This window comes from Synchiropus splendidus, chromosome 13 (genome assembly GCF_027744825.2).
Source record: "Synchiropus splendidus isolate RoL2022-P1 chromosome 13, RoL_Sspl_1.0, whole genome shotgun sequence".
Classification (NCBI taxonomy): domain Eukaryota; kingdom Metazoa; phylum Chordata; class Actinopteri; order Syngnathiformes; family Callionymidae; genus Synchiropus; species Synchiropus splendidus.
The window spans coordinates 15084962-15108692 of record NC_071346.1 but is presented as its reverse complement, the minus strand read 5'-3'; the positions used below and the strand labels follow the sequence as shown (position 1 = coordinate 15108692).

At 40.8% G+C, this 23731-nt stretch overlaps 2 protein-coding genes across 2 annotated transcripts; both read right to left on the bottom strand.

The window, feature by feature from the left end:
• Window positions 1-530: 530 nt before the first annotated feature.
• Window positions 531-6328, bottom strand: LOC128769953 (solute carrier family 22 member 13-like). Its single transcript, XM_053884113.1, has 10 exons — window positions 5957-6328; window positions 5790-5893; window positions 4436-4590; window positions 4184-4352; window positions 2367-2487; window positions 1531-1625; window positions 1240-1454; window positions 1063-1171; window positions 698-904; window positions 531-606 (listed from the first exon to the last, which is right to left on the bottom strand). Exons 1-10 carry the CDS (start codon window positions 6326-6328, stop codon window positions 531-533), a joined length of 1623 nt encoding a protein of 540 aa, XP_053740088.1.
• A 2301-nt stretch (window positions 6329-8629) lies between these two features.
• LOC128769255 (serine/threonine-protein kinase OSR1-like) lies at window positions 8630-20166 on the bottom strand. The gene is made up of 17 exons (XM_053882798.1): window positions 19953-20166; window positions 19313-19425; window positions 17243-17351; window positions 16976-17117; window positions 16456-16511; window positions 15799-15908; window positions 15614-15715; window positions 14912-15045; window positions 14767-14815; window positions 13959-14024; window positions 13759-13881; window positions 13044-13079; window positions 12748-12891; window positions 11099-11210; window positions 10963-11031; window positions 10674-10738; window positions 8630-10591 (listed from the first exon to the last, which is right to left on the bottom strand). Exons 1-17 carry the CDS (start codon window positions 20020-20022, stop codon window positions 10517-10519), a joined length of 1575 nt encoding a protein of 524 aa, XP_053738773.1. The 5' UTR covers window positions 20023-20166; the 3' UTR covers window positions 8630-10516.
• Window positions 20167-23731: the final 3565 nt, after the last annotated feature.

The window sequence follows — 23731 nt, the reverse complement described above, 5'->3', positions numbered from 1 at the left end:
ATGTGCATTCTACTCAAGGAAGCTAACCTTCTGTTTGTATTTTTGATCTCTGGTATTGATTATTGTGGAGTCTTTGTTGAGATTAAATATTGTATTCTACTCCGTGAGTCTAATTCATTAAGGCATTTGGGTCCCGCTCCGCGAACTCCTACAATATGGCTATTGAACCTGGCTTGATAACAGCCCCACCTTCCTTCCAGCTCTCATCCCCCTTTCCTTTTCTTCTTTCTTTCTACAGTTAACATCCTGTTCATTTTCTTCCACTCCTGGGTCCACTCCCTTTTTTCTGTGTGACTATACACCCAGCCTGATCTCGTAACTGCCAGTATTACTCCTTCATTTGCCCGTGTTCTTGACCTCAGATGTGGGTCCTAGCGTAGCTGGCCCTTGCTGTATTGACCTTGATTCCAGGTTCTGGGTTTTGTCCAGGGTGTGCTTTTCCATTTCTTTAAAAACACACAGGAACCTTTAATCGCAAGAAAGTTCTGGAAACCTGGTTCTGGAGGACACATGTCCAATGAAGGAAAGAACTAGAGTTTTGTGGATTTTGGTGAAAAATGTCCTTCCAGGTTAGATCTGCTCTCCATGTTCTTGGTGCTTGTGTTTCTGGAAAACATTAAATATGTTCACGAGATAGTTATTGTTATGCTTACCAACCCAAACAAGTCCAGCCGATCTGGTCCAATGGAGGTATTACCTGGTCCCTTCTGCCTCGGCGGCAGAATCCGGCAGCTCCGTTCGTCTGGTTTCCGGAAGTAGAAAGACAAGAGCTCCACTGAGCGCGGTGAGGCTGCTGAAGATGATGATGGGCGCTGCCCAGTGGTACACAGCCAGCATGTTGACTGAAGGAGACAGAAGGCCAGCTATTCGAAAGGCGATGGAACCCAAGCCCACAGCCGTTTGCCTGGAGGAGTCCACCACAAGACCATCTCAGACACACAAATGTATCCACTTATTTTGTGCGCAGACTGATCATGGCCTGCTTGAAGGCTATAATATGCGTAAACATCGCCATCTGTTGGGCTCAGAAAATGAGGTCGATTGAGTGAGTGAGTTACACACCTGACTGACGTGGGAAACAGCTCCTGAATGTAAACCATACAAATGGAGCCGGCCCAGTTCAGGAAGAACTTCCCGACTGTCACGAGAGCCGTGATCGCAGCAGCATTCTCTGCCAACACATTTCATGGGGTCAGCTCAGCAACGTTCTTCTCAGTAAGCCAGGACCATGAAGATCACCTTGTGGAAACGCCAGAGTCAAGAGGCAGACAAACGCTCCGGCTAGCAGAGTCAGGATCAGGGACCGTTTTCTTCCGGTCAGCTCCAGGAAGAGGATGCAGAGGAGGTGAGCCGGAGTCTCACACGCTCCGAACAGAAACTGCACCAGGAAAATGCTCAGGCCGAACTTCCCCACGTTCAGTGAGAGGCAGAAGTATCCCAGGTTGAGAGAAAACCTGGTCGCCATGTCAATAATTCAGATTAACATTCAGTCCCTTTATGAATGACTGGAAAAGTTAGAGTGTCACTCACCAAGCAAACGATACGATGGCCAAATACTTCATCAGGACCCCAGAGCTGAGTAGAGCTCGGATTCTACCCTTTTGGACCGGTCCTTCCTCTTTCACCTGCAAAGACTTTCAAACATCACTGCTGCTGCTACAGTCTGTGAGAGTCTCAGGGGACACGAGTCCATCAGACTACTGAGCGGGTTGGACTTCATTGACGTGTCCCTCATTGCTAGCAGTGAGACGATATAGTGGGTCCAGATTTTAATACGTATATATATATATATATATATATATATATATATATATATATAGAGAGAGAGAGAGAGAGAGAGAGAGAGAGAGAGAGAGAGAGAGAGAGAGAGAGTTTTATTAGGTAATAATTTATTATTATTTTTAGTTCAATTGTAAATATTATATTGGTCATATGTAAGTTACACAGGTATATAACATTTCATTTTCCTTTTTTGCAAGTACATCTAGTCACTCAAAATATATTGAGAAAAATGTAAATGCATTTTGAAATTCATATTTACATGTTTTATATTGACAATGTTTATATACAATAAATGTATAAAATGAAATAGCACACAATCAGACAATTTAAGCATTTTTTTCATCAAAAATTTCATGGCATAACTAAACTTGTTTATATCAGTACCTTTTTCTTCCATGTTGTTACTCAAGGTCAATATTTTTTCTCATTATATCAAGGATTTTTTTTCCTAAATCTCTAGGGGGTATTTGGCATTACAGCCCACCCAGAGCAGTCGCAGCATGTATTTGGCCACATCTGTCACCACATTTACAGGTTGTAACATCAGAGAGCTCCTTTGCAAAAGCAGCAGATAAAACACTGACCTTGTGCAAATAATCCTCAGGAATATTTCTTTTATTAATTGCAGCAACTTTTCTGATCAGTGTCTTTGCTTCTTCAGTCCTTCCTCGCTCCAGCAGCCACCTGGCAGATTCGGGGATGAACCTGTGAAGTTACAGCAACAAAAGGTGTCAGAGTTACGGTGCATCGCAACAGGTCCTTGCAACAGGTCCCATGTTGGGCTCGGTAGAATGTTTTACTGGCCACCATGACAGAGCAGACCAGTGGATCCAGTACAGTAGTGATTCAGGTGGGGCGACTGTTCCCGTCAAACTCATGTAAAAACGATTCTCTATAAGTGGCCATAAATGTTTAGGCAAGTGTATCACATGATGTGATGGGATTCATAGGACACTTGGGAGTGCAATTACAGACTGGACAATGAAGCAACATCTATAACTGTGGTTATATTCAAGTTTTTATATCGCCTTATTTAAACTAAAGCTCTTTTAATGTCTTATTTGTATAAGAATTTCAATTTTATAAGTCACAATAATATTTGTGAGTCACAAAAATATCTTTTTTGTATAAGAATTTCAATTTTATAAGTCACAATAATATTTGTGAGTCATAAAAACATCTTTTTTGCATAAGAATTTCAATTTTATAAGTCACAATAATATTTGCGAGTCATAAAAATATCTTTTTTGTATAAGAATTTCAATTTTATAAGTCACAATAATATTTGCGAGTCACAAAAATATATTTTTTGGATAAGAATTTCAATTTTATAAGTCACTATAATATTTGTGAGTCACAAAAATATCTTTTTTGGATAAGAATTTCAATATTATAAGTCACAATAATATTTACGAGTCACAAAAATATCTTTTTTGTATAAGAATTTCAATTTTATAAGTCACAATAATATTTGCGAGTCACAAAAATATCTTTTTTGGATAAGAATTTCAATTTTATAAGTCACAATAATATTTGCGAGTCACAAAAATATCTTTTTTGGATAAGAATTTCAATTTTATAAGTCACAATAATATTTGCGAGTCACAAAAATATCTTTTTTGGATAAGAATTTCAATTTTATAAGTCACAATAATATTTACGAGTCACAAAAATATCTTTTTTGGATAAGAATTTCAATTTTATAGATCACAATAATATTTACGAGTCACAAAAATATCTTTTTTTGTATAAGAATTTCAATTTTATAAGTCACAATAATATTTGTGAGTCACAAAAATATCTCCACAATAATATAGTCACAATAATCACTGGTGACCAAATTCCAATGGGGAATCTGTGGAGGATCTGCGGAGAACGCCGGCCAGAAGACAACCGCCGTCAGTTCGTGGCTCGCTCTGGTGTGACCCTCTGTGCCCTGTTCATATCGTGGATGATTCCTCTCCTGACTGTGGACGTTTTTCTGAACTGTTTGATTTTATTTTCCGGACTCTGTCTCCCTCTTGTGTTGAGAATTTTGTGTTAAATTAAATTAAATTGAATTACAAATAATGTTAAAGTTTAGTGTAATTTAATTTTCTGGATTTAGTTTCTGATGGTCTGCCTCTGACTGTTAAACTTATAAAATCAGTTCACATACTTGTTGACTTTCCACACTCAGAAGGACTCAGTTTGCATGTGCAATAGTAATAAGGATCGTGGAGAGTCAGTCAGAGGCGCTTGTTTGTGTTGCGGCTGCTTCTCATTGGTCCACAGTTTCATAACGTCACTGGTGATGTTTCATCCTCATACAAATGATATTGTTGCGTTTGTGGTTGACCTACTGACCCCCACTGCCGCCGCACAACTCAAGAAAAGATGGCTCAGGATTGCATATACACACCATATATATATGAAAACCAGGGCCTGTAATCCAGCAATGGCAAACTGTGCCACCCTCCAGTCACGGATAAAATAGACGATCCCGGCCATGGCACACTGTCCGGCACAAGCAAACATCTGACTCACGCAGGAGGCAAAGGAACGCTTGGTGACACCGATCCACTCGGTAGCTGTGGAGAAAGGAGGAGGAGGAGGTAAGAAACATTCCTGCCCTCAAGATGAGATGAGAACTGACCAAGTGATAGACACAAACCTAAGACTGTGGCATTGATCCGGTACCCAGCCAGCCCAGAGCCGAGCATGAACTGAGCCACCAGGAAGACGTAGTGGTTTGGAGACAGGGCGGACACGATGATGAATACCATCATGAGCACCGTGGGAATCTGTGTGGTTCTCAGGCGGCCGTACCTGAAGCAAAGAAAACACGTACTTAATAGCTATGTGCCTGGTCTCACCCACCCGCTTCACATCCACTGTCATGAACCTCTTTAAGGTCACTTTACCAAGTAAGTCCTTTTCTAAAATCCTTCATCTGAGCTGCCCTCGTGTCGAAACCCTCCGAGTCAACTTAATATTCAGCTTCAATCGGAATAATCATCTTTTTCTTTGTTCCTTTTAACAAATAGAAACGTTTTTCAGGGGTGGGATTCAATTTTTTGTGATTAATCTCAATTAATCGCAGTTTAATGGTATAAGAATATTTGCCACAAGACGCCACATTTTTCAACTTGAATGAATTTGGTATATTACTGAAGTGATGGAGCCATACATACATCTAAACAACAAAATATTGTTTATTTTGTATCAGTTTGACAATAGCACAATAAATCACGTTGATGGCTATATTCAAGTTTTTATATCACCTTATTTAAACTAAAGGGCTTTTAATGTCTTGAAAATATTTATATAAGAATTTCAATTTTATAAGAAAGTCAAGTCCATTCAGAGTAGTGGAAACCCTGGCCATTGTGTAGTGAAAAACATCCCTGAACAAAAGCAAACAGATGCTTTTATTTGCTTTTGTTCAGGGATTCCTCCATGTTTGCTGTTGTTGTTATCATCCTAGCTGCCACGTGTCTTGTGCATCAGTGTGATCAGTGGACCAGGAACTCCTGCACTCATCCGCACACATCGCAAGTCCTGGACCGCATCGCTTCCGTTCCCGAGCACAATTTTCCTGCAGCTCCCAGCTGCACACCTCAGTGTTCTGGGAGTTTGACATGAACGATGTTGTCCACCTAGACAGCGATCAGACCCTTTACTGCCTGGCATTTATCATGTTTGTGTGAAGTTGCACTGTACAGGTAGTTTCCAGCATCTAGAGCTGAGTCGCCTGAGGCGAGAAGCTCACCACCCGATGAGAGTTTCCCAAGACAAAGTGCAGGTCCACGGCCAAAACCCGACTCGCTTGTGTAGGCATCTCGGAGTTCTTTTTTTTTCAATCTGTGCAAGCAATTGATGATGGAAAGTAGAAGACAATGTGATATTTCTGCTGCCCTTTATGATAAAACTAGCTTTGATTTATTTTGTTTTTGTTCATAGGGACAATAAGATTGTTTTCCAGTGACTAACATGCAGATGCATGACTTTGAATGCCAGCTTCTTACGATTCAGCAGAAGGTCCGAACATAAAAGAGCCAGCGAGAAAACCAGCCATTGAGATTGTCTGTGTAACTTCCGCCATGTTGGATTTGCCACACACCAGATCAAACTGTAAAAGAGGCAGAGGGTGAGGCTCAGAAACAGGCAGAAACAAACACGCAGCGTCACTCACATCGGTGACTATGGTGGAGGTGTAGAGCGAGCTGTGGTACACCCACCCACTCACACACTCAGTGGTCTCATTGAGTCCACGCTGTCTGATCTCACTGATGTTCCAGTCCACAGGAACAAACATCCGGCACCGGCTGAAGCTCCCATCCTGCTCCCGGGGTACAGTCAGGTTCAGCTGCTCCCCTGATGTCAGGTTCGGATCGGCTCCCAGGATCCAGTCTGTGTTACAGTGGCGCACCGGATCGGATTCAATGAACAGAAAACTACAAAAATAAAGGGGCAGGATGAAATTCGGGAAAGATAATCCAAGAAGAATGAGTTTCTGGAATAATCCGAAATCACCAATGATCTTCAGGATCTCCCCAAAAGCCATGTTGGGTCCCGACTGAAGAACTGATTTAGACTCTGGCACAAGCGCAAGTCAATGTTTAACAACTTGTGGTCAGTAACTAAATGTGAGGAGGGATAACAAGTCTGCAGCGAATGTAAGCCATGTGTGATGACACCTTAGCTGACAAAGATCAGCTCCCCGCGGCGTCAGTGTTTGTCTTCTCCTGGTCTCACAGCAGAACCATCTACACTGAACTACCAAAGGTGTCAGATGCCTTTGAATGTTAGTTCTGCTGAGTCTTAGGACAGAAAATATACTCCTAAATTGGATATCATTGTGGTGAGTACTGAGGTTGGCAGGTTTGGAATATATCAGGGGTCACCAACCTTTTAGCGACAGCGAGCTACTACAAGGGCTGCCATCGGTTCAGTACACATTTCTGAAATCAGGATAAACAATAGATGATAAATTCTCTTCTTCTCAAATGCTTGGCTTATTGCTGAGTTTTCACAATAATATAATAAACAAAAAAACACAATATCAAAGTAATCCAACGTAATAAGATGGTTATTACATGAAAATTATTATTATTAATATATATTGTTTTATTGTCAGGACCCGTACCCCTGGTATATATACACTTACAAATAGCTTTCAAGGACATTTGCATCTCAGCAAGGGGAAGCTTTGACTGAACAGTAGTGATGGGCTGATGAAGCTTCATGAAACAGTGTCTTCATTTTCAGAACCCACTCGATGGCACTCTGCTGTAAAATCTTTGGATTTGAACAACCACTTAAATGAAACCTCACATAACTTTTAAACCAGCAGCGCCATCTACTGAGCGCTGAAAATGAGGTGTTTCATGAAGCCTCATCAGGCCACCACTGTACCGGAGTAGAGCATGAAAGCTGTTGACTTAGCAGGTGAATAATAAAGTAGAAAATAAAAAGATAATGACTAATATAATTAAAAACACATTCATTCATTCATAACATGATAGTGGAATCGAGTAACACTTGATCACAGTCCAAAGTAGATTATCTTGAAATCTATGGATCCCTCAAGCACAACTCAGGGATTCTGGGAAGAAATGATGATTATTTCTGTGACCACCATGATGGAAAACCATTGCTGCAGTGACTCTGCAAATCAATGTTTAACATAAAGCAGTGGGTAACTGAGTGTCAAGGAAAGTGCACATTGTTGCACGTGTGTCAAAGATTCAGCTGATCAAACAACCTGCTGTCAAGATCTATGTTGTCATCTATTGAGACACGCTATTGCACCAGTTTGAAACAGTGCATTAAACAATAAGCACTTTTCTTTTTTCTTCTGTTGGTTCACATGCACACAATAGTGTGGTGTTTTTAGAGAAAACTTTGGGTTGGTGTTCATGTCATGCAGATTCAGAGCAACCCCCACCTCTTTCTCTTCCCCCACTCTGCACACTGAAGTAGAGTCACTTTGAAGAGAACTGGAAAGATGAACATTATAACACTGTAAAAAACAAACTAAAAACAAAAAAAGAATATTTTATTTTAAGTATTACTAAAAATTAAATATGGGTAAAATGTATCTGGAAAAAAAGAGTATTGAAAAAAAGAATTAGCACTTAAAATATATATTTAAAGATAAATTTACCTTTTATGTTGTATTTTCAGTCAATCGTTTTATTTTCAAATACGTTTTTTATTTTTATTTATTTATTTGACTGCCAATTTCAGCAGGTGCCATTCTAGGCCCACAACTTTACTTCCAAACTAAATGGCTTTCAATGCAAACTAAGCACCCACTTTAGTGCTCCTAATGTGTCAGGTATTATTCCTCTTGTTGATTTTTTTGTGTTTGTTATGTAGCAGACTAGTGATGGGCTGAGGAGGCTTCATTACACAGAGTTGCCATTTTCAGAGCACAGCACATGGCACTGTCAGTTTCAAAATGATGGGTCATTGTAAAGGATGGTCAAATCCGAGAGTGCCATCTAGTGGTAGACACGGTTTCATGAAGCTTCACTAGCCCATCACTGACTGTTTATTGCACTGTGGTCAGCACCGGCCCTGGAAACATGGTATATAAATAAACTGGACCAAGAGGACTCCTGCCTCCTGCTCATATTTACTCCACTATCAACCTCAGAAAACTGAGTCTGTTCAGTTCTTTTACTTTTGCTTCTATAGTAGTAACCACAACCATTTCACTTTCTACAGCTGGAACACCAGCATACTGTGTTCCTCCACATTTCTCCGCACAACTGGGTCCACCATTGAGAAATAAAGAAGCTCACTGCACAAACACACAGAAACTACAACATTCAATTCAGACAAAGCAGGATACAAGAGACCGAAGTAAAACTAATTGTTTATTTGTCATACATTGGCCTTCAGAAGTGAAAAATGCATCAAGTTAATCGTGACAAATCTCTAAGGTGCTGATTGAACAAATCAAGTGACTGTAGTAATGCCAGCATGACAGTGGAAACGATTAGCAAGTGTGGAGCGTTGATTCGGTATTTACATGAGAACGGATCAAGACGTGACCGAAGTCGAAGTATCGGAGCGATCGGGACCTCCGGGAACGTGTGACGGTGCTTGGAGGGGAATCAAACGGACATTTACAACATCTGTACAAACACCATTTACATTAGAACTGAGCGCAGCAGCAAACAACCTCACTGGGAGCAACCACGCGGGTGGGGTGGGGGGCATATGGGCGGTCATGTCAAAACAGCCAGAACACAATGAAAGACAAGTCAGTCCCCTCCCTCCCCCAACTTCTGAGATTTTGGTTCACTCAGATTAACACAGAATAACAGCAGGCGACAGCAACAGCCAGCTAGTGGAATGTTTGTTTTCCAAGCGAGGCAACATCTCAAATGCAAGGACTCAACCTTAAAGGACGCTTCGGTTTGAGTCTCAAGATCAGTCTAAACTCAGGTGAGACGCATCTCTGAAGATGGAACCACAGATGACATCACAGCCTTGCGGCCTCGTCTTTAGAGGATTCATCCTTGAAATGAACTGTATTCAGCATGTTTTTCTCAGTAGAACTATGGCCCTGAAATCCGTCTCTTCTTCACCAAGTCCTGTCCCTCTAGATTCATTACTTCACCGAGACCCGTGGATTAGGCTCCACCATCAGTAACTGAGAACTTTGTCGGTGCATGGTAACACAACTTAGAGCTTGTTTGTTTAAAATTAGAAATATTTTTAAAACCTCTACACTAAACTTGAGGTAAACCTTTGAGATTAGAAATGATCAGCAATCCAATTATTATTTTCAACTAGCATTCATTTACAGAATGATTCTTTGGTTCCAAATCCGAGGCCTTAGATAAAACCTGTGATTAAAATACGTATCAATTATTTGGAGGAGTAGCATTTGCCAGACAGTGAAACCATGCGATCACATTATTAAAAGCAGGTTTAAAAAAAAAAAAAAAAAAGTGACGTGCCATTTTTGAATGGTAAACTCAAGTTTACAAGAGTTTGTAAAGCTCTTGCCTGGGATCAATGAAGCATGTGAAAACTCCAGCACTCAGGATTCCTCCAACACTGCGTGATCAGGAATAAAGTGAGATTCTGGCTGCGCTGTGACCCAACTGGAAGCACTACAGGCAGGTGACCACGAGGTGCCAACACACAACTATTGCATAGAATGAATGACTTGGATTTCAATTGTTAAATTTAAAGGAGTAAACTTCAGGAGTGCATCGACAAACGTCTTTGGTTTTTGGTCCAAAACCACTGATGCCTCAGAGAAAGGAAGACTCCCACAACATCTCACTTCATTTCATTACAATTTGGTCGCAAGTCGATTGCGTCTCCTCTGATATGATTTCACGGATTAGAGCCCATAACCACCGACTGACAGCCATCAAATAGCACAGGGGCAAACTACAACTAAGGCTGGATCCCACTCCTCAGCTAAAGTGCCAGTTAGAGATGGCACGACACTCTTGTGGCACTGTTTTCTTAAAGAAGGCAAATCTTCCAGTTCTGGCAGGAGACGGTGGATTGTGCTTACCAATGGAAAAAGATAAACATGGAGTCGTCTTGTATGATTGCATCTCTTCTCCCGATCATAAGCGCACTGTAAACGTTTCTGTGATCAGCAGAGACGTGTCGAGTCCTGCGGTCGAATCGCACTCCTGCTGGCGCCCCCCTCCTCTCTTTGGCAGTAGTGGTACCTTAGAATTGGACTTCAAACTCTGCAAAAGCACGACTGGTCTTAAATGATGCTCAGCTGTGCGAAGCCGATGAGTTTAATGTCGTCTGGGATTTCGGACTCGTCCACGCCGGAGGCCTGAGGACGGTGAAAACAGCCTGCGTCACACCACGATCCAGGATTTCAAGCGTTTTAGACTATTATTCCGGACTGATCTTACCAGTTTGAACGTCACATTGTTGTTACTATGAGGATCGTCAACAATCTTCTGCAAATTGGCAGCAACTGCATCAAGAAAAATGAAGGAATCAGAGTCAGTGGAGAACCCATCCCTGGACAGGCCTCAACTGGCTACTACAACAGATCCAAAAACATAGTCCATTATCAGGTTTCCCCTACAAAAAATATCAAATTCACAGATTTAATTTGAAACTTTTCAGCATTAGCAATAGGTTTTGGTCGGGTTCTGCCGTTGCAACCGGATGGATGGTTTCTTGTTTTCTACTTACCAATGACCAAGTCCCTCCCATCTACCAGTCCAGCAGAGACCAACTCCTGAGAAACCCCGTCAGCAGAGTCTGAAAACACGGCAGGGAACAATATGAGACCAGACGTCTATTAAGATAGACAGTGCACGATTCCCACCTCTGCCTGACATGAACTCAAACTTGATGTCATTCAGCTCTTTTTTCGTGTTCCGCAATCTCAGGACCAGGCGGATGGGGATGCTGTCATCGGTGGCTTCCACTACCTGTAACTGTATTTCAGTAGAGAGATGAGTCATACGCCTGCGACAATGATGTTAAATGGTGTGTTATACAGCCCAGAACAGTGGACACATGTCATGAATGTACATATTGCAGTAGCAAGAACTTTGCAGTGCAAAAAGAAGTAGCAGTGAGAAATTTATTGCAACACCATTAATATAGTTTGTCAGCGGATCAAAAGTTTAAAATGACATCCTTTAAAGGCTAAAATCTTCCAAGAATTCTGGATCCAGTGTCATTTTCTGTGATCTCCTGATAGCAACGGCAAAAGCTTTTTCTCATGGAACAGGGTTGGATTGTTGTGCAGCAAGGCAAAAACCCTCGCAGCCTGCCAATGATGTTGACGTCGGGTGAGTAAGACTATTATTTACTGGCACTGACACAGTGGAGCCGATTGACTGTGCGTCACAACAGCCCAAATTCAAGTTGCTATTGGTGCCAAATGCAGACAGCACCAACTAGAGAAGGGTTTTAAGAACAAAAAACATCTTTAAAAACTTTGTCTCCATCAGCACCTCAAAATGTAGAATTGTACAAGTTTAGAATCTGGGCTGATGAGGCTTGTCAGTGGCCTTATTTTCAGAGGCCACTAGATGGGATTACAGCTACAACCTTTGGATTTGAGTAAACGCTTCAATGAAATCTCATATCAATTTTAAACCAAGAGCACCACCCAGTGGGGCCTGAAAATAAGGACACCGTTTCATTTCACTACCTAACAAAGAATACCTACATCTAAAACAGGACATTTGGGGATGAGTGGCAAGTGAAGTTTACAAAAAAATGGTTTCAGTTCCAGACAGAGAATGTCCTCTGTGGGGCCATCTCCATTCCCCTCCTGGAAACACCAGCATCAAACATGAAGGAACAAATATTTATGGAGATGACTAAGAATGCGCAGCAAATCATTACCAAGTCCTTCGCAATAGATATTTCAAAATTTTCAAAGCTCTACTCAGCACCTTCTTAAGCTCCAACAGTGCAAAATTGACATTTTGATCAGGAGTGTCTATATAAATTAGCCTGTCTAAACAGTGAGACCTTAGTTGAGCAGCAATAAATCACTCTGAATCAGAACAAGGCAGACATATCCACCATTAAGCTCAGAGGTTATTGGAGGTCACAGATCAGGTTTTAAATGACCCACAGCTTCCACCATCGCACTGGCCTCATCCACCAGTTAATGCAGCAGTCAGTAAAATGAGATTTTAGACATCAGTTGAGGTTTTAAGTTTGACGTCAGGATCTGTTCAAGATGGACTTAAGTAACTTCAATGTGTTTTAAACTTCCAAATGAACTTTTGACGACTCATTGATAAATCAAATTTTAGATGAATTTGAAATATAATTTTGACTTATTGGCTTCCCTTTCTTTATGCTATATGTCCTAATATGAAGCGATATTTAGGTCTGGACCAGTCTTGTGATGTAAATAAAAGATGCCTCACTTGCAATTAAGTCATTCACATCAAATTCATGGGGTATAAAGAAGGTCAGGTAGAACAGTGGTTTGAACTGAAATTTTACCTGTGCAGTTGGTGCGTGTGAAGGACTTGTCGGTTGAGCATGGGCCTGGGACATTGCATCTTGTCCAGCTTGAGTCACAGCGCTCTCACCCACTGATCCTGGAGGCTGGAGGCTCCCAGTGGAGCCCTCTGTTGGTGGAAAAAGCTACGAAGCATGACAGCAAGTTAAAGGCGCTGTTATTTGTACCACGCGCTCAAAAGAAAGAGAAGAAGAAGAGAGACATGCAGACCCCTCCCGCATCCAGACATTACAATGAATCAAAATTTCTAGGTCATGTCCACTACATTTGGACTCACCTCATTATTCTGGGATCCGTCCCTCACTCTGGGTGACTGTAGAATGGACATGACAGATTGTCAAGATTAACATCATGCACTTCTTTCGCCCACAGAACAGACTAACTTGAGTGAGACGGGGTTAGGAACACAATAAAGAGACAAGATAAACATCCCACAGCCAGATGAATTGAGGGCCACACTCAAATGTCATTGTAACACAATGTGATTCGAGACATGTTGTTCCACTTGCATGCAGACACAGCTAACAATAAACCACTGTGCTACATTAACAAAATGACCACTTAACCAATACTGTACAGGACTTTCATTAGTTGCTAAAACCAGTTTTGATAGGGTGAGTTTCAGGTCAAGGTCAGAAATATTGCAGGTAATGTGACAAGATAAAAAGAGGTATCCATCACTAAAAACATTTGAGTACTTGAGCGGAAGGTTTATTTTATTTTTAGATAATACTGTAACAGAAATATCATAGTCAGAAATATAACTATGAGGAGAAAATGTTCCTGTATAGCTATCACAGGTCAGTAATGGGAGGGAATCATTCGGTAGGTGGTCATTAAGTCAAGTGGACTTCATGCCATTTTTTAGAACCCAAATTGAGACTGGTAATTTTACACCATTGAAAAAATAAAATCTGAACATTTGGCACCACAGGAAAATTTAAATGACTTGACATGATGTACTCAAGTGCCGCAATCATGCGGTTCCTCACCCGCAGAGCTGCCACAGCAGCTTTGCCCTCCTCACTCTCCTCATCCAGCTCATCGTCACTCCATTCCCATCCTCCGTCCTCCGTCTTGTGGAGGCGGCCGCTGGATCCAGGCACTCGTCTAACCTGAGGAGTGACATCAAGAGATCTTTAGCTGGATAATAATGACAGAGCAAATAGGACTGTGTGAATAGGCAGCAAACCTTTTTTGATCGCTCAGATATTGAAGGTCCTTTCTGGAGGAGCCTTTCGTACAAGTAGTCATTGTTCTACAAGAGACAAATATGAAAGGTAATTCACATGAACAGCCTGATCTGACTCCATCCTCCTCCTACAACTTGATTCACAATTTTTCGATTGAACAAAACAACTCTGGCTCAAAGAGGCCAATGCAAATGTGCATGCTCTGGATTGCCTATTAATATATAATTGAGTTACTGGCCCCTTTTTCGAGTCGGCCTCTTCATGAAAAACAATGTTTTTTTGTTTCAGGTTTTGTCAAAAAGTGCAACTGAAGGTAGAATATGAAAATGAAGTTTGGACAACTGATTTTTTCCCCCACTCTATTTATGAGTCAAATAATCTGAAAATGAAAAAGCACTTCTGTTAATGCAATATGACAATTCAGATTGAGGGTCGGTAACTATTTGCAGGGCATCTTGTGAAAGATAAAACTTAAATGTCTTTATTTTTAATTACGTCACAGAAAAAGGGGACATGAAGAAAAAAATGTTTGAATTATTTATTTTATGTATGAGTCACAAAATGCTACTTCAATCTGAAATTGAAAAGCAGTTCTGTTAATGCATTTTAATTTGGATTATGATTCACAAAACTCAAAAGTTGCACTGGTATTTATCATGTGTGATTCTGTCATCACCATTTCATTTGGACAGACGAGTATCAAGGCTTGTTGAGGTACTTCAATAATCCCATCCAAATTTTTAAATGGAAAAAAACGGTACTGGCAGATGAATTCAATTTAATTTAATTACAGTGACAAAAACTCACCTTGGCTTTTGTGAAGAATTTGTGCTTGAGTAACTCAGCTGCAGTAGGCCTGCAGAGAAAGTGGTGTGAATAAAACACACAAAACATGTGAAGTAAACCAAACTAAAAAAAAAACAGTGGCTACAAGAGATATGGGAGAACTCACCTTTTTTCTGGATCTCTCTGTAAACATAGGGAGATCATCTTCCTGAAGGACTTGCCATACTTCTTTACCATCTCCTTGTCAGTGATGCCGGTCTCCAGACAGGGTGGGTCGTTCTGCAGGGTTAGCATCAACACCTAACACATAGGATGGAGATGAATAAATGCCTGGGAACAGGTCATACAGAGTAAAAATATCTGAAGTAAATCATGTGTTGAAAGTCCCTATTTCATGACCTCACAAGATCTTTATTTTCAAAGGCAGTCACATTTTTCTGGAACAAGATTTGTCACCATGCATTCGGTCAGAAAACAAGAATGTTTTTACTTGGCATATCACGTGGCATATCACTGACATAAATGGTTGCTCTGTGAACTGATGACCAGCATTTCCTTTTTTGTGGGGAAGTAGTCAAATAAAGAATACCCATTGAAACCTTATTTAATTAGAATTTTGACAAGTAAAAAATGTATTTAATATAAGTTTCAGGATGCAAAGTACATAGGTGTGGCTATGAAGGATGCACAAGTTTGGTTATAGTGGAGGAGGCTGACTTGCTGTGGCACCCCTTGACAGGAAAAGCCCAAAGACAAAGAAGAATACAAGCGCTAAAGTCTTGAACAGACTGCAGTCTACAGGGTTTTGTCACTTTTTTGACACAGATGAATCACTAATCACTGAAGATCAGTGGAGTAGAAGTGTTACCTTCATTGGGGGGTATTTGTGATATGGTGCAGCCCCTGTAGCCAACTCAATAGCCGTGATCCCGAAGCTCCAGATGTCAGCTTTAAAGTCATAGCCGTTGGTCTGAGAATCGAAAAGACAGCCTAGTTTTATTTATTCTACAAGTGGAAATAGATCGGGTGCAGAATGATAAAAGAGGCTCAAACCTGTTCCATGACCTCAGGTGCCATCCAGCAAGGAGTCCCCACAAAAGTCTTCCGGACTTTGTTTCTTGTCATGTCACCGCCGGCTGCTAGAAAGGCACTCACACCAAAATCTACAGGAGAAAAACAACGGAATTACTGTTGTCCCTACTGCTCAAACCAACAACAAAATGAAATCAATTAATTACGAGGAAAACATGAAAGGGGACATTGTTTTGAAATTCCAAGATGGAAAATAGTGAAGAAAAATAAATGACAAAATATTTGTTGAGCAGCATTCACTAACAGAATAACCAAGTATATTTTAATCACGTTTGATCACCAATCGGTTGTGAGCTAGTTTTCCCCCGCACTTCCTTCCTCCTTCTGTATTTGGTGCGAATTTACACTGCAGCTTTCAGACAAACAGGCATCTTACCAAAGAGAATGCATTCATGTGACTCAGAGCTAAGAGGGTATTAGTAAGAAAGAATAACGGAGTGGATTTGGCAGCTGAAATATACAGAAACTACCTGTAATACCATGCAAGGCATTTCATTTAAAATGTGGCAGCGCTCATATTTTTTGAGTAGTGTGTATACATGGGACTGTTCTAAACATTGGAAATTTAATATAATGAACAAATGCTACGTCACAGCACCAACGGAGGAAATACTGTACCAGCAATTTGCACTGAGCCATCTTCCCCAAGGAGAATATTTCCAGCCTTTAGATCACTGCAGGAGCAAAGAAGAGAGAAATTATGAACTTTAAAAAGGTAAAGACGGGAAAAAGAGCAATTAACACTTCAGGGGAGAACAAACATACAATTCAAACAAGTCGGTGTGACTCTTTGATCTGATGAGAGAGTTGGGTTGTGGCTTTTTCCTTTATAGTCAAACAAGTCTTGTGATAAAGCAGTGACGGTCACATGAAGCTTCATTCAGAACCATTTTTCATTTTGACAGACTGATTTAAAGGGGTTGGTAAATGCTTAAAAACTAAAGATAAAACACATTAGATTCATGTCACTGCCTCGGCTTTACTGAAAGTCCAGGCAATATTTTCACGGACGGAATGCCCATATCTAGTTTTCATTCAAGCATTCTTAATTCCTAATAATAATTCTGCACAAAAGATGTGAGTAAAAATGATGAACAAGCTGACAGCACCCATTAACATTCTCCTTTTCCTTCCTTACCGATGGATTTGTCCGTTCTTGTGAAGATATTCCAGGCCCTCAAGTACGTCTTTGAGGATGGTGGCAATGCAGGCCTCATCCAAAACTCCATTCTTGTGCTCGCCACGGGATATGATGTGTTTGATGATGTCCAATACCGAGCCTACGAGACAAGACAGTCATGAGACTTGATAAAGGAGATAACCAAGGAGATGAGAGAATGTACCTAAACATGAAGACAATTGAGAAAACAAGTGACAAAACATCTGAAACTGTAGTTCCACTTACCCCCACTGAGCAGCTTCATCACTAACCACAGCTCATCCTTCACCACAAACGAAGTATAATAGGAAACTATGTTGGGATGGTGGCACTGACTCATTGCTTGGATCTCTTTCTGCAGAGTAAAAGACGGGAGGGAATGAGATGAAAGTTCATTGGTAAGACACGAAAAGCCATCATGGAGGATGTTGCATAATTCATTTGGCTGATGAACATCTTTTAACACAAAGCCTTGTCGAGACGTTGTGCGTATATCACCAGGGTTACGGCTTAAATAAGTGAGTTCAAGCTTGGGGTGTGCAACAAAATGCGACAAAATTAGAGGGTCACGTTCAATATTGGTGCTGTTAGAGTGAGATGTCCAGATCAGTTTTCAGGCGTGTCTTCAAGCAGATCCAGTGATGAATAAATGATTTAATTTTGAAGTTAATTTTTTGTTCATGTAACTCTGAACTGAACCAGAGATGCGTCTAACATTATTCAGTACCAAAATCGTTGAAGCCCCAGAGCACAGTCATGTGACTCAGCACTAAAATGCCTGAACATCACAAGAATTGAACCAAAAAAGTTCATATTTTTTTAAGTATGATTTCCAGATGAACTGTGTTCATTCTGGTGTCTGTGAACAGCATGCACTTTGTTCAATGGGGTTCTTCGGTGTTCAGGGAGAAATCCTAGCTATACACACCGTAAAGCGCTGTTAAAATTTAGTGGAGTAACATTTAACTTGGCCACAATAGGCATGTTCAACTTCACCAAGCTGAGCGTAGTGGGTCAGAATCACGGCACCTAGTTCCCTCAAGGTACGGAAGGCAGCATCATTAATGATGTCAGAGCTGAACTGACATCATCGGGCACCAATCAGTGTGCGCCTGCCTGGGTCATCTCAAACGCACAGAACACCAGCAACTGTGAGATGACATGCATTATTGTGCAAAAATCGAGCATGGAGCCGACTGGAGCAGGTATGCCACGGGTTTTGTTCCAAGCTAGTAAGCAGCACGCAGTAAAACAGGCAGCACCAGACTCACATTGACTGATTACAGTCTTCAGACACTTGACTGGTGAAGCTGCATCTGCTAAATGCGTTGAAACAAACCTGCACCTGCACCTGCACCTGCACGGCCCTCTGAGGACTGGTTTGGACACCCCTTAGTTCCATGACAACATCCGGGAGGATGAGAATAACCTCACACTCATGTGCAAACTTTGCCAGCAGGCTTTCACAAAGAATCCACACTTCAGTAAGTAATATAACTGACAATGGGTTGCACTTTATTATTGCAGTTTCAAGCTCAGAATTTTTCCTAAAGCAGCCTCATTCCTCCACCAGAATCGTATGACTTTCTGTATGCTACTGTACAGTTTTTCTTCCAACAATTTAAAAAGACGCTTCATGTAGTAAGTTTTTGATAATACACTAGTCGGGTGAAAGCTGTAACTAGTACTAATGTGGAGTGAATGCACAGCAACAGTGGGGAAATACTGTTTCCTACTGTGACCCCTGGGATTCAAAAGGATTCGAAACTGCATATGAAGATGAAATATAACATAGCTTCAGTTATAAAATGATAAAATATTTGCAATCTGTGGCCCTACAAATATAATAGCTTGCAACGTACTGAAAATAAAGAACTAACTAGTTCATTATTGGAACAATGAACAAACTGTACTATATATAAACTATAAACAATTATGAAATACAAACAAACTAGTTCATTTTGAAATTTGTGAATTGAACTGAACATGTGTAATGAACTTTCCCAACACTGCACACCACTGCTGAGCGGAACTCATTAATTCTGAAATCTATAAATAAAAACTAAACTATAACAGTCTGCTATTGTGGTGCAATATGTGTATCAGCTGACGCCCCGCGCCGAGGGAGAGAGGCTGAACAGAGTGATCTCTCCATCAAAGTTTATTTCACCAATACATCACACCATAGTTTCACTTTGGGAATTTCTTTTTACTAGTAATGCAGATGAAGAGACAGAAACAGAATACATGACAGTCGACAAACTTAAGAGCAACATAAGTGGAGCTCTTCTACTATGTTATAATCCAGCAACTTACCCGAAGCTCCTCCATGCTTGTCTGACATTTTTCCAGATTGATACGTTTTATAGCCACCTTCTCCTTGCTGGGCTTGCAATAGGCTGCTTGGACCACAGCAGTGGCTCCACTTCCTGAGAACAAAACATTGTCTTGAGCAAAATGATTGTTACACATGGGCAGCATTTATTGCATGCAAGTCAATTCACGAAGTAAAATAAGGCAGGTCTGAGTCATCGATTGTAACGACCTGCAAGATCCGTTCTAGCAGAAGTACCAGTGTGCTTAGTGGAGTTGCAATCACGAACGTTCAATTCGTCAGAGGCACTATCGGCAGTGCTTATACATGCATAGTAACGACGTCCACGGTGTGAGAGGGAGCAACACCCACTGGTGAGTCCTCGCGTCACAGACTAGCCTGCGTCTACTAGTTAAAGCTAATGCCCAAGAAAAGGAACTCGTCTCAACTTCGCAACAACCTCAGGGCGCATTTACAGTGACATAGCTGTGTAAAGGTTCAAACACAAAGCCTTCAATACAGCAGTATGTCTATGTTTCTATCAGCTGTTCGGGCTGTAGTAGAGGAAGAATGCAGCAGTTAGCAACCAACAGACAGAAAGGGGAGGCTAGCAGGCAACTACTAGCATGCTAAGCTACTCACCAATAACCTCATTCAGGACGTAGTCATCTTTGTCGATGGACCAAATCTGAGGGCTCTGCTCCTCCGCCATATTGCCGTCTACTTAATCCGGTGATCTCTACGTATAATTGATTATAAGGTGTTTATTCGGTGCTTGTTAAGCTCTCCATTCGGGTCCGTTGCTGACAACTCCTGCCGCTCCTGTCAACACAACTTCCCGCGACTGACGTCCCTACGTGTGACGTAGAATGGGAGGAGGCGGAGCCTGTAGACTGGCACAGAAATGACGACATTTTGAGTGCGTCAGTTGGCGTAATGCAAATACGGCTTACTAAACGAACATGGCCTTGCTTTGAGTTACCTCTGTTGTAATCGGTGGGTATTTGACAAAAAGTTAAGATATTTCAATGTGCACGATTGAAAAAATGATACAATTAAAACCGATTTCAAGTTCACTATTTAAAGCAGATGGACGCTCTTTGCCTGACCTCTGACCGTTTTTGAGTCATTTGCCGTGAAAAGCTTTGGCAACAACACCTTTATTATCCAAATGTTGATATTGAGTATTGTGCCAAATGAACTGGTGATGGAGTTGTTGATGAAATTTTCAGTGACACCTGCTATCTGTCCGTGTTTGTGAATCTCATTTCAATGATCATCACTTTTCTGTTTTCTTTATTATACTCTCTGTGAGACTAATAAAGACAATCTAATCTAATCTAATGTTATTGTGAGTTCATCAGGATCAAGTCACTGCTTAGAAAATTAATTGTAAGACATGTGTTTGTGAGAATAAAGTTCTCTAAAGTTTCTATGAAACTTAAGTTTCTGTTCTGTCATCAGCTTGTGTCGGGATCTTCTGCTTCTCGTCATCACGAAACTACAAGTTGCCTACAGACGAGTATGGAAGGCGTCATTTGGCGATTAAATTACTCTTATATCCACCTGAGACACGGAAGGCTAAAGGTTCTGCCTGTGCACCCATTGCACCCACTGTTATGATGCAACCAGTAAGAAAGCTTCTCACAATGAACCAAGAGAAGGAACGGGGATGGTGTGGGTTTTTGTCTTTAAAAAGCAGCTAGAGCATCAGCCAGAACTGGATATTGTTTTGTCTTAAAAAAAAACTCTGCACCGCTTTTCCCCTTCTATACTTTTGAAAGAACATGTTTTGGAGGGGCAATAGGATCAAAAGCGGGTTGTTGCGTATGTATGTATGTTGGAGTGCTTCAAGGACGATAAAACATGGCTGCACTGGCCAGGGTTTGGGGTATAATGGACAGATAACCTTCGCAAGAGTCACACTTACAGTCCACACTCAGTTTTGATCAGTTCACCTTTTGTAGGAGACCAAATATTTGTGTTGATAACCAAGTTCATTTCGATCCTGAGAGACAGCCTCAGATGGAGGAAGTGGTTGGATTGATGGTCAACTATAATAGACCGAATCAGCATCCTTCAAAAGTGTTAACCAGCTGTGTGTTCTGTGGCCCAACTCTTCCCATATTTCTTCACTGCACTTCACATCACATGTTCTGGTTTTGTGAGATTTCCCAATTGCTTGCACCTGCATGTTTGAGGAGCGATTCAGAGGTTTGTAATTTTTGTGTGGGCGGCCGACTCCTGTTTTGAATTGAAACATAATGGCCGTGTACTACCACTCCCCTTGTGACGCTACAGTGCACTGCACTTTTGCAGCACACTGGCAAATAGCGGTCACTAAACCAACCATACAGATTAGGTGTTGGACACATCTGAGCAGGCATGTGGGTGTTCTGTGAGAAAACACACAATAATAGGTCTAGTTTATTCATCTTAACTTGATCTGAGGGATCGAAAAAAGGAGCCAAGAGAAGAACGGTTCATGTTGTTAAATCCATGTGCGTTACTCACTCCTGTGTCATACTGAAACCAAATAAAATTCCCAGGGGACTGGGGTCTTCAATGGTAGTGTTTTCGTGGACAGGAGGAAAATAAACGACTTTCTTTAACTTCAGAGGTATCTAGACTTTACATTTTGCCTTTTACTACCATGGTGTACTTGGTAAAATGTTGATTGACTGGCCGCATTTAAGGACAGTGCCCAAACCATCTTATAGTTACAGCTATTACAGACACACAACACATGTGAAACTGCTGAAAGAAAACTGAGCAGAAGAAAAAATTCGATTTAGATTTTGAGAATGAATGTAGTGTACATTCAAAATGTACAATAATGTCGACTCTGACATGTTTTTGTTATAGTAGCATTATTACTGATAACAGCATTTTTAATAAAAACAACATTCTTTTTTGCATAAAACAACTTCAGATTATTAGTCTTACTAGGTCATTCCTATCCTATTGCAAAAAGCAAAGGTCTATGAAAGCTAGACTCTGAAGAGGTGAAACCAAGCTGGTTGGTGGATTGTGTCAGGGATATATTTGGTTTGTTTAAAGTGGAAAGCACCAGACTCCAGATGGTGTCATCGGTTGATGGAAATACAGTGGGAGCTGTTGAAACATGCTGAAGAGGCGGTGGGGACAGGTCAAGACACGGACTGGAAGCAGCATCTCAACTTGGGAATGAAACCATTGAGATACAGGCGGTCTAAGAATATGACTTTCATATTTTCATCTACATAGCTATTACAACCTTAAACAATATATGTATGTAAATAATATTCAGGCTGTCAATTGATTCAAATGTTTCATCTGAATTAATCACACAAAAGCAGATTAAAGGCATATTACTCAGACACTTAGTATCTGTTCTAAATGTAAAGTAAAGGAAGCCATCATTAACACATGCAAACATTTGTTTACAACAACAATCCAACATAACAGATACTGCCAAGAACATTCTTTAGCATAACCTCAGATGCACTCAAAGGCTGAAAAGGCTGACGTGTTCCTGACAATGTCTTACTTCTCTATAAGAGTCTAGTATCTACTGTAACCATGCAGTATATATATATGTGTGTGTGTGTGTGTGTGTGTGTGTGTGTGTGTGTGTGTGTGTGTGTGTGTGTGTGTGTGTGTGTGTGTGTGTGTGTGTGTGTGTGTGTGTGTGTGTGTGTGTAACAGGAAGAATCATGTATGATCACTGGACGATGCCAGCATTGGCTTATGGATGTCACTTTAACTATAACATTGGTGCAATCTGATGATGCTGATATTACTACATCAGACCTTGTGGATGATAGCATTGTAGTCAAGACCGTGCTGAGACCAAAGCATCCAGAGACCAAGACCTATGAGAGGGGCGAGACCAAGACCATGCCCAAACTGAATACAGAATACAGAAGCACAGGTCTATTATCTATATAGACACACACATTTATTTGTTCCTGCACAAGAAATTGTGGTCTATTTGTCAAAATAAATCAGGAACTGAATCCTGTCATTGAAACAAACTAGTATTTTGTTCTGTATTCAGTTTTGGCCTTAGTTTCCCTCATTGTTCTTAGTCTTGGTCACTGTACATTCTGCTCTTGACACAGCCATGACTAAATCATGATTTAAGCAACATTTCTTCAACAGCCTTTATATATTTCTTTATTGATTACTATCTATACAGTAAATATAAACATATCAATGATGTCCATCATTATTGATATATATATACTCTTTAGAACTATATAAATATATAGTATATTTTTAGATTTCCCCTCATACATAAACGCAAATGCAACAACCGTCTGAGCTGTATGCGGCACTAGTTTGCCGGAGGGGCAATGATGGAATGATCCATGAGCATGTGTGTATCTGAAACCATCAACTGTGGCCCCCAAAGATGCGTGCACTCCTCTATCTTATTC

Coding starts and splice junctions, on each gene's coding strand:
- LOC128769953 (XM_053884113.1), bottom strand. CDS start 6,328: ATGGCTTTTGGGGAGATCCTGAAGATCATTGGTGATTTCGGATTATTC. Junction 2,488..4,183: donor CTGGTTTTCATATATATATG/GTGTGTATATGC, acceptor GTAACTTCACAG/GTTCATCCCCGAATCTGCCA. Junction 1,172..1,239: donor GACTCTGGCGTTTCCACAAG/GTGATCTTCATG, acceptor ATGTGTTGGCAG/AGAATGCTGCTGCGATCACG.
- LOC128769255 (XM_053882798.1), bottom strand. CDS start 20,022: ATGGCGGAGGAGCAGAGCCCTCAGATTTGGTCCATCGACAAAGATGAC. Junction 11,211..12,747: donor CACACGCACCAACTGCACAG/GTAAAATTTCAG, acceptor ACTGAAATACAG/TTACAGGTAGTGGAAGCCAC. Junction 10,739..10,962: donor TGGGAGGGACTTGGTCATTG/GTAAGTAGAAAA, acceptor TTCTTGATGCAG/TTGCTGCCAATTTGCAGAAG.